This window comes from Callionymus lyra, chromosome 2 (assembly GCF_982586985.1).
Source record: "Callionymus lyra chromosome 2, fCalLyr1.hap1.1, whole genome shotgun sequence".
Classification (NCBI taxonomy): Eukaryota; Metazoa; Chordata; class Actinopteri; order Syngnathiformes; family Callionymidae; genus Callionymus; species Callionymus lyra.
The window spans coordinates 30900163-30912248 of record NC_141819.1 but is presented as its reverse complement, the minus strand read 5'-3'; the positions used below and the strand labels follow the sequence as shown (position 1 = coordinate 30912248).

Here is a 12086-nt window from a genome sequence, read left to right as displayed (position 1 = left end):
AGAAGTGAATGCTGGAGTGGAACTTGCGACTGGAGGTCCAGAGTCTTGGCGACGTGGTTGCCTGTTGAAGTCTCGTCTGACCTGAGATGGTGAATTTAAAGCGTCCGAAATGAATCAACAAGTACAAACACGTCTGCGAGTGTGAGTCAGTGGACAGATGGACAGCAGCTCGGGATGTGTGCCAGAGAGATCGTGTGTGTGTGTGTGTGTGTGTGTCATTCTGTGTGGGACTTTATCTACACTATCTCTGTCAAGAAGAAGCTGATGATTCGTCTCTGTAACTGTATGTATTTATGTGTGTCTTAGCTGAGTGTAACGGTGTGTGTTTGTTGATGTGTAAATTAATTAGTGTTTTTACCAATGTGTGTGTTTGTACATTTGTACAAGTGTGTTATTTAGCTGGTGTTTGTTGGATGTGTACAGGTGTTTCCATGATGTTTATATGTGTGTGTGTACAATTGTGTCCATGTGTGTGTTTGGTGTGTGTTCATTTGTTTTTGTGCTTACAAGTGTGTGTGTGCATTGGAGCCATGTGTGGTTGCGCATATAAGTGTGTATGCTATGTTTACAATCGCCGCAATAGTTTGTGTCTTTGTTTGTGTATTGTGTGCATGTTTGTGCTCGTGTGTTGGTGTGTGCATACGTGTGTGTGCGTTCATGTGTGTCTCTCTGTGTGATAATATGTACACACTCTCACTGTGCCAACATGTCAGCACTGAGTGGGCAGTCTGTGTTTTGGAAAATATGACGCATGCTGGCTGCAGCAGACACACACACACACACACACACACACACACACACACACACACACACACACACAGTCACACTCCCACACACTCCAAGAATCAATAACAGTTTGTCAGAACGCTCGTCCGTCTGCGTCTCACGTCCAGCGACTCGTCCCCTCAGATCGTGCTCCTTCTCATCAGCACCGACCAATCGGCAGCTGTGGAATCATTAAATCACCTTTTATTTCTCTCCTCCTCCCTCCTCCCTCTCTCCTCTGTTTTTATTCAGCCATTCATCACGGGCTCCTTTCCTCCCCTCGCCGCCGCCGCGCTGACAGGAGTCGCTGAGTTCAGCAAAACACAAATTAAAAGTGCAGCTGTCCTCCGTCACTTCATCCCTCCATCCTCAGTGTTTCGGCGTTCACCCTCGCTCTCGCTCGCCGGCCTCGGGTCCCGCTATTGGTCCGAGGTGATGTCATCATCTTCCTCTGGCGTCTGTCGATACTGAGAGAAGCTTTTTGTTGTCATTGGAGGAGAAGAACACACACACACACACACACACACACAGGATCAGGTCTTGCTGCTGAGAGTCTGAACAAAGTCAGAACTTGATCTCTGGCTTCTGTTCTCTTCTTCACTTTGATTCCTGCGACCGCAGCTTCTTCCTCCTCGTCTAGAACCATCGAGTTCCTCTGACACATCTTCCTGTCGAGGGGGCAGCAGCTAAGGCACAGATTCCTCTCTCCTCGGAACAGTGGCTCTACTCTGAGTCTCTCCTGGATGTCTGAGCCTAGAGACATGATGATCTAGTTCTGATCTATCCTTCCGTCACTCGCGAACAAGAGCCAGAGATGCTTGACTATAACCTACAGTACCTGGACATGGCATTCCACCATGGTCTCCAATTTAGAGGAGCTTACCTTAATCTCATACTCTTTATTGTTTATGTTATTTAATTTAAAATTGTTATGTTTTAATTAGTGTTTGTATCTCTCCTCAACACTTATGTACTTGTGTATGTGTACTAATGTTTATCGCTGTGAATATTGTTTTTTATTATTATGCTTGTTTTTATTATTTATTATTTTTTGTTTTGTTATATTGTTTTAATTTTATTTTTGTATTTTTTTTATTATTACTCCTTTGTTTTATATCATTTTTATATGTGTACTGTCAGTTTGAATGTTTAATCTTTTTTTATGAACTGCTGTTAAATTTAAACTTTAATTCCCCCAGTGTTGGAGAAATAAAGGTATATCAATCAATCAATCAATCAATCAATTAATCAATCGATCAATCAATATTTTAATAAATACACCACATTTAAATTTAGTGTTTCTTATTAAATAAAACAAATAATGGATGGAAAATGGCAAGAAATAGTTAGAGAAATATAAGTTTTATCTGTAAAGCAAAATATTTAAAAACTATATATATGTTTATGTTTCCTGTATTTATGCATTCATAAGTGTTTGTGTATGTATGTTTTAAGTGTGTTGATGTGTGCACATAAAATGTGTTTATTTAAGTGTCCCTTGTGAGTGTTTTTCTTTTTTGTTGTTGTGTGTTATTAAAGCATGATTAATTCAAAGTAAACACATATTTGTAAGTCTAATAAAAAGGTAATGATAATTTAATCCGCGGGTCGTTAAAAGGCCTCGAGGATCATGATCACTCTGTGCATAAAATCCAACTTTCAATTCCATATCTTGCTGCTTCTCCTCCGGTGCTGACTCGTGGTTTAATGGAAAGATTCCAGAGCTGTGATGGTAATAAATGCGTCTCCGGAGTCGACAGAATGAACATGAACTTCAGATCCAAACTGTTCACGCAGCAGTGGAACTCAGAGAAGGGTGTCGATATTGAAGTCTGATGGAGAAATGCCCCGAAGCTTTCCCGCCGGCGAAATCCAGACTCACAATCTGAAGCAGAACAGCTTCAGGGTTTGACCTGAGCCTGAACTGGAGTGTCTTAGGTGTTCCTAAGTTTCGGAACCAGGTGGAGTCTCGTACAGCAACAGCTCCGGCTCTCAGGAAGTAAACAAAAACACAGATTCTTGATGGACCTACAACTCTCACAGCGACATTTGGGATGAGGATCAGCTCCTCTGATCTTTGGGTCAGGTTCCCAAGTGAGGGACGTACAGGACAGAGAGGGACCGACAGAAGATCAATACAAGAGATTATCTGTCCTAATTCTCCTTAGTAGAACCACTATTACTCAAGCTGAGGTGTTCAAATAGGAGGAGGCCCCGGGGCGGACCCAAGGGTGACTGGAAGGTGTGTCTCTGCAATTAATACATCAATGTTCCCCGGAAGTGCTGGAGGAGGTCTGGACCTCTTCACTTCGGCTGCTGCCACTGCGACCTCAGATCAGGAAGGATGGATCGATAAATGATTTCAAATAATCAATTATTAATACACACACACAAATACACACACTCACAAATAACTAATACTTAACTTCACATGGTACACACACAACTACACATGGGTACAAACAAATCTATTCTAACTACCCTTAGATACACACAGACATGTGCACTGACACACACACAAGATGCACGCACAAAGACACACACTTACACACAACAAAGAAAGATGCAAACATACACAACTACACAGAAACAAACACGACTACAAAATGATACACAAACACAACTATTCATAGATACACGTACACACACACACACAACTATGCATAGATAAAAGCATAAAGACTTGCACACACACAATACACACAGATGGATACACACAAGACACAGTCATGCACACAAACATATACACAACTACACAAGGATACAAATTACACACACATCTAATAATGAATACACACAGACATACACATGGCTGACACACAGGTACACACAAATACACAACTACACATGGATACAAACAGACAAACCCTTGGCTCACACACAGGTATGTGCACGTACAAAACTACACATGGATACACACAGACACAGACTTGGCACATACAATTGTGTGTACACATACATACACAACTACACGTGGATACACACAGACTTGCCTAACACACAGGTACACACACAAACACAACTACACATTGATACACACAGACACAGACTTGGTTCAACGACAGGTACACACACAAACACAACTACACTTGAATACACACAGACTCTGCTCAACAACAGGGACACACACAAACACAACTACACATGGATACACAGAAACAGACTTGGCTCACACACATTTATGCACACAAACAATACTACACATGGATACACACAGACACAGACTTGCCTAACACACATGTACACACACAAACACAACTACACATTGATACACACAGACACAGACTTCGTTCAACGACAGGTACACACACAAACACAACTACACATGGATACACACAGACTTGCCTAACACACAGGTACACACACAAACACAACTACACATTGATACACACAGACACAGACTTGGCTCAACGACAGGTACACACACAAACACAACTACACATGGATACACAAAGACACAGACTTGGCTCAACAACAGGTACACACACAAACACAACTACACATTGATACACACAGACACAGACTTGGCACATACAATTGTGTGTACACATACATACACAACTACACATGGATACACACAGACTTGCCTAACACACAGGTACACACACAAACACAACTACACATTGAGACACACAGACACAGACTTGGCTCAACGACAGGTACACACACAAACACAACTACACATGGATACACAAAGACACAGACTTGGCTCAACAACAGGTACACACAAAAACACAACTACACATTGATACACACAGACACAGACTTGGCACATACAATTGTGTGTACACATACATACACAACTACACGTGGATACACACAGACTTGCCTAACACACAGGTACACACACAAACACAACTACACATTGATACACACAGACACAGACTTGGCTCAACGACAGGTACACACACAAACACAACTACACATGGATACACAAAGACACAGACTTGGCTCAACAACAGGTACACACACAAACACAACTACACACAGACACAGATTTGACACACACACACATGTGTGTACAAACACATGTAACCACACACACACACACACGTGTATGTAGGCATGTGTGTCTCCATGTGTCGTCACCAGCAGAGATGGATCGTGTCCTTCACTCTCCAGGAACTCCAAGAACGTTCTGGACCTCGTGACCTTCTGGCCTCGTCACTCTGGTCGTACCTGCGTTCTGCCTCCAGATAGCAGCGTGACGTGACGTTGCCGCGACCTCGCCGCAACCTCGCCAATAATCTGAGGGAGATTATTCAGACAAGAGCAGTAATCTGACGGCCTCGACCGACTTGACGTCCTCAGGAGCTCCAGTCCTTGTGCCTCGCTGATATTACCCACAATCCCTCTGGATCTGAGGGATGCCTAGCAGCCCATCACTGATAACATTATGACCACCAGATACTATCCAGATAAGAATTCTTAATTCAACAAGAAGTGACTCAAACTATCTGAGTTTGTGGGTGTGACTCAATCCAGTAGTTGAGTCACATGTGATTCTCTCACTTTTCTTTTAACTCGATTTGATGGACAGGAAATGGCGTCACAAACATCTGAACGAGTCTTGAGATGTTTGTTTGACTCACGAACTTCATAGCTATTTGAGAATCTTCTTGGGAAGAAGGAAGTGGAGTTGACTCACAAACAAATCATAGAATAGTGAAAGTAGATCATTAGAATATTAAATTCTTGAACTTAATTTAAAATTGAGTAAATGTTCTCTTTTAAATATTTAATTAAATATTTAATTCAACAATTATTATTTTTAGAGTTTGTTTTTATTGAATACTTGAATACAATAATGGCAATATTTAAAATGAATAAATCTTGTTTTAGAAATTGAGTTTGAAAATCTGATTCCGAAAATATAAAAACATACATTTTCTAAATTCAATATAAAATATATATATAAAATGGTTGGTATAATTGTGCCAGTAGAAACAACAAACGTGTACCAAGTATTGTCTGGTGGCTCTAATACACATTTTATATTGAATTGAAAAGACAACAATTGGAAAAATATAGAATTTCAAACATTTGTGTTATTTATTTAACATATATTTTTTATATATATTTATTTATTTAGACTTTTAAAATAACAAATCATTGAATTTAATAATTAAATAAAATTCTACCTGAAAATTCAAATGATTGACTTCAAAGAAAAACAGTGTTTCAAGAACAGAATTCAAAGTGTCAACATTTTAAAATGTTAAGTTCAACATTCAATATTCCGATGGCACAGGTTTACTTCCGTATGGGATCCTTGACACCCGAGCGCATCATTGAATATTGTGTTTCTAACGTCGTGTCGTCACAATTTCACGGAAGAGATTCTTCACGGAGGCGTTGACTTGGATCAAGGCTCTGTTCCAGCCTCTGACTAATGATTCAGAAACCTTTAAGAAAAAAAAATACACTTGACCTTTCGGTGTGGCACGGCGATCCATATCCAGTCCGATCCGGTCTGATCCCGGCCAATCAAGCCTCCCTGCCAAATGGATCCCTCTGAAATTCACTAATCCAATAACCATCCGGACTATTGACTCGGCGCCGCTCGGATCGGCCGCCCGTCCGGCACATGCGAAGCGATACGGCGGCCGGATGAGATATTGAAGGAGAGGTGCCGGTGATGGATGATTGAGGCGATCGAAGAGGAAGTGACAGCCTAAATTTGTAATTTGTTCCTTTGAGGGAGGATGAAAAAGAACGTCCTCACATGTCAATACATCAGCACTCAGACGTGAATGAGATCAATCATCACACGCGTGTGCGTGTGTGTGTGTGTGTGTGTGTGTTTGCTTCCATGACATTTGACAATCACTCACTGTCCAGTTATGTTGAGAACACAAGAGGAGTCAAGGCTAATTCTGTTAGCACTAGCATGTTTTCACACGAAAACACAAAAAGTGTGGAAAAGAAACTTCAGTGACAGTGTTGACAAAAGTCAGCAGTTAAATACGAAAGTGAAGAGAGAAAAGTAAGTAAGTAAGTAAGTAAGTCATTTTTATTTGTATAGCGCTTTTCCAGAACAGGGACACAAAGCGCTTAAACAATCAAAACTTCCAGAAAATCAAGGATGAAACGAAAACAATAAGACGAAAGTGAAAAGAAGGAGAAGTTACAATAATGCTGTAGAAAAAAATACAAGTTCAGTAAAAAGAGAGAAAAAGAACAAAAGAGACAAAAAAGGTGTTTATAACGTGTAAACCTACAAAATGAGGAAAATAAAAGTTCATTCTAAAAGTTAGTTTATTAAAAAAAACGTCTATAACATCTGTGATTGTTTTGTTTTTTTCAAGTCAGTCTTTTTTGTTTCCATTGTTTCTTCGTTTTTTGGCAACTAGTTGAGAAGTTTTCATTTTCTTTCCCACACTTCTTTTTTCTTTTTTATAATTCCTTGATATATTTTTTATCTGTCAACCTTTTTTCTGTGCCTTCAACTTTTCGGGGGGTTTGAAAACTTTGTTAACTTTTGATTTTTTTTTTAAGGGTCAAATATGTTTCTGTCTCTGATTCTTGTGTTTTGTATGTGAGGAACCAGTTTCTAATCGTCCTTCATTTTCTCCTAAAGTGATCGATCAATCTTGTTAGCGTTAGCATGTCGGCTCACTCAATGTTTTTTTTGTTCAACTTCATGGAGCTCAATGAAAGTTCTGTGAATCTGGATGTGGAACAGAAACCTCTACAGGACAAAACACCTTACTGTTGTATATTTTCAGGAGTTATCAGGAGAAAGCGTAAGATCTTCTGCTGACGAGAGCGACTTCTTACCGCTCTCAGAAATCAACTCTTCTGTATCAGTGGTTGCCGATAGCGACCGAATCCTCCTCTGCAGACATCCCGCCGTCTTTCATCCTCGTGGTGACTCGTCTGCTTCAGAGAACTCATGTGCTTCTCCCCAAACAATCGTGTCTTTCTGCAGCTGGCGTGGGAACGACGGCGACTCGTGTCTCGGCCAGAATCCGTCTGTGTCAGCCTGCTGTTGTCCACTCTTTACTGCTGACTCATCATTAGCTGACTCAACTTGTTTGTCCACCAAAAACTTGTGTCTTGATTTCAACGGATTCATAGAAAATGTCACGGGAAAAGTTTTTATTTTGGCTTGGGTATCATTTTTTAAAATAAATAATGGCAACAAAGCATATTGTAACAAATTGGAAGAACTACAGAAAAACAGCAATAAATGTAAATTGTAAATTAATTTAAAGTGTTTTGAATGTTTATAATTCACAAACGCATCATATTAATATTAAATATAGATATTTAATCAGAAAAAAAAGTTAAATACGGTCAAAATATAAATGTAGGTCAAAGTAAATAAAGACAGAATAACATTTATTATACCTTTTTATCCAAATGTTTAACTTTATTTAATTAGAGGACAATTCCATTTTCATTTCAAGGAGTCAAGTGAGTCACAGGATCCCACTTTTTATCCCCTTTCCATGACAAGAAGCGTCTGATAAGAGATAAGAAGGAAGTGGGAGTTCAGGGAGAGAGCGGAGGGAGAGGTCAGCCTGGATCAGAAGGTCGAGGGGAAAGATGGAGGACAGAGAAGGTCCTGCTGGCGCCGCTCCCTCCGTCCTCGCCGACAGTTATCAGCAGTTTAGTCTGACGACCGCTGAAGGTGCCGGACATCTTCTTATCCTTCACCGGGATAGTTGAGACCCTGCCATCGAACGCTTGCTCCGTGAGACTCACGAGCTGATGACACACTTTTTAACTTTCATTCAAACGACGATCCTTTCATGATGACATACTTCACTCATTCTATTCAACTGAATGAAGGATAATGAAGGAATGAATTCCCCTCTCGGTTTGTGAAGGAGTCGGAGACACCTTGGAAATACATCTGACACCACGGATGTTTCACTCCCCTCGCCCATAATGTAGGTTTTTGTCCTGCCATTATAGAACCTCACCTGTGACTTTTAAATGTCACTTTTGACTCTATTTTCCTCTTTTCATCTTTGCCTCTTCTTAACTGTCACACTTAAAAAAGACTCAAAAGTTGAGTTGAACAACTTTTGTCAAATATATCTATAGCTGGAGGGTTGTTTATCGATGTCTCTTCACAGCGACCTACATTTCTCACAAGTCTTTCTTTGATGGTCTACAGAAGAAAAAAAGGAATCATCTCGGGAGTTTGTTTATCCTGAATTGTCCTCCATATGTTCGTCATTCCTTAACAAGTCTAGGAACCTCTATTAATAGTCTTCTTTTCTTTTCCTCAGATCCGTTCTCGGTGGATCTGGATCACTTCGATGCCGCCTCCCTCGCCGACGCTCTCCGGGGACTCCTGCTGGATCTGCCGGATCCCATCATCCCCGACTCGGTCTACCGTGAGCTCGTGCACGCCGCCCAAGGTACGGCGCCATGTTTGCGCTTCATCGCTTCGGCTTCATGACGTACAGGTGTACTGACACAGGTGGTCATAATGTTTGGGAGATCGATTTTTCTAAACGTCTAAAACTATTTCAAGTAGGGATGCAACAAAATGAAAATCCTTGAAACCGAAAGTCAACAACAAAAAAACAAATTAACTTATTATGCAGTTATTGGTACCATTCCATGTATGACTATTACTCACTAAACTCACTTAAATCAAGGCATTTTAATTGTTTTAACTTCTTCAAAGAATAATTCCATTACAAAATCATAATAATATTTGTTAAAACAAAGTGCATTTATTAATGTAATTATTAATTTGTATTAATTGATTGGTTGATATACCTTCATTCTTCCCTCATTGGGGAAAGTTTAGTTGTCAATATAAAGTAAAGTGTATAGTACATACACAAAGTAAAACAAACAGTACAGATATATATATTTTTTTAAACTAGAAGAACAAAGCCATTAATAGATCAAAATGATAATTAGAATGTAGACTTTAGACTTTCTTTTATTGTCATTGCACAGAAAACACAGCAGTGAAACTGGCAACGAAATTTCGTTGCTTGGCAACCGTTAAAAACACAGCAAAATGAATGTTTGATAAAAATGGATAAATATAAATATTAATAAGTTAAAAATAGTGCAATATAGTTTAAACAGAATAAATAAATAATGTTTTAAATATTGCATATAATAATTTATGTATATAAAAGTATAAATATAAATAAGAAAAAATAGTGCAATGTGTTAGAAATAGAATAAATACATAATATTTTAGTTCATTGCTCAAGTCAAATTTAATTCAACAGTTTGATGGCCAGAGGGAAGAAGCTGTTTTGTAAATCATTCTTTTCTGCAGCGGATGCTGACCATATAATCACATATATTAGACCATATAAATAATGGAAACATAAACGATATATTTAAATCATTTAACATTATACATAATGATTAATATATTGTTGACAATAAACATTTATAATAAGACAAGAACTACTGGTACTAGATTTTTTTTTTAAATGAAAAGGCAAACGCAAGAGAAGTACAGAAAAGTATAGAAAATACTTTTTGACATTTTTTCTTAAGCCTTGTGTTATCTCAGGGTCACGGTGACCCAAGGTCTTTCACAAGGGGTTAAGTCTTGACTGCAGTGGACAGGATGTTGGCAGAATCTCTCTTTCCTATAGAGTCTGGAAATAAGCTGACAATGCAAATGTTTATTAAAACAAAAGTTCTCTTGTCCATATGTTAACTATAGGCAAATAACAAATTAACCAATAATCCAAAAGTGCAATGTGGACAAAAACAGTTTCTGTGCTTGATGCAGTGAGCTGCTGACATATGGGAAAGATCTGAGGGACTTCATTATGAAAGGGACAGTACATAAATCAACATTTGTCAAATTTAAAATCCTTGTATTTATTTTTAATGAGCGACTAATGGGATTACCCAACTCTCCTGACTCCCTCACATGTTTCAAATGTTGAAGTCTTCCTCTCCAAGATGCACTAAGTCCCTCATCATGACCCTGTTTTGAACTTATTACTTTATAAAGTTCTCCCTGATATCTCGGGTTATGAGAGGTTACGAAAGCAGCGTCCATTTTTAATCAATTATGGGCTTCACAACGACCTGCTTCTTTCTCTATACACGTCCCTTGTAGGTGGAGACTTCCTGGGTTAATGACGCTGGGTGACCAGCCTCGATGTTTGACCAATCACAGGAGAGTGGTTTTGGTAAAGGAGATTTTAGCTTGAGAAAAACAGTGTTTTCAGTGGGAGGGGCTTAAGTACATTTTCTAATGTAAATATTTCATTGAAGAGAGAGTTTTGTACAAACAGACACATACTGATGAGTACAATAGAGTCCAAGATCAATTTAAGACACACTTAAATCAATAAATTAGTTGCTCTTTAAATTATTTGACACAAAAATGAATGAATCTAAACAATAACTCAAGAATTAAATCATCAAAGGTATTTTCAAAGCCGATTTGTATCTGTCTGTTTCTTAATAGAATTGAAAACTGTTCCAGTTATCGTGTTTGGTATTCCTTCACAAAATATATCCTACGCTTTTGAACGCACCATAACAATCCTGATGTCATTAAATGCATCATCCTCGTGTGACAAGGGATGCAGTGAAAGAGACTTCACAAGGTGCTTGACTACAACAGATCCTGTGCAGCAGGAAGTGTCCTGTATCTAGTTTTATCTTTCAAAAACTCCAATCCCTGAATCCTCCGGTGGGACTCGAAACTGCACCATTAAGGGCTCCAAACTCACGGTCAAGTCAGTCGGCATGAGCTCGATGTACGTCTCAGTACCAGAACTGGTGGTTTTCACGCGACTGTAGCATCTCATCAGCGTCACTGCTGACCGACCGGTGCATCAACACATCAGGAGAGGGAATTTTTCTGTCAGCCGATTTCATTTCCCCTTTTCGCTGTTGACCCCCATCTTCACCCACTTACCTGCCGGCCCGGCTAGCCTGTCACTCTCCCATGCTTTTAGGGACTCAACATCCCTCTCCATTTTTCATGAATTTCTGGACTTCTGTGACAAAAGCAGAAGGCTGTAAAATGGTGCTAGCTCACATTAGCTTGAGATAAAAAAACATTTTTTTTAGGTCCCACGACATGAAAGTAGTCCCAAACTGAAAACCCTCTCAATAATTCAGTTCTGTTCCAACTGTTAAGTGACAGCACTTTTACACTTTGACTTATTTATGAAAACATTTTAATTTCCTATAAAGGGTCCAGCTGGCTGTTTAAATCCCTGACTTCCTAAATGAACCTGAGAGTCATGACTCCGTTTGAGTCAAAGAGAAACAGAAATGTATATGTTCTATATTTTCTAATTATGTTTTTATGATGATGGTGAATAAATTGTGATTATTTATTAACATTTTGTTTTTGT

The 12086-nt window shown here is 39.1% G+C and overlaps 1 protein-coding gene across 1 annotated transcript in view; it reads left to right on the top strand.

Annotated features, from left to right (window-relative positions):
* Positions 1-12086, top strand: part of LOC148086516 (phosphatidylinositol 3-kinase regulatory subunit alpha-like) — a 66332-nt gene that overhangs the window by 46105 nt on the left and 8141 nt on the right. The window contains exon 4 of the mRNA XM_087782994.1: positions 9009-9140. Within this exon, the coding sequence (XP_087639120.1) occupies positions 9009-9140 (132 nt within the window). The remainder of the gene's footprint in view (positions 1-9008; positions 9141-12086) is intronic.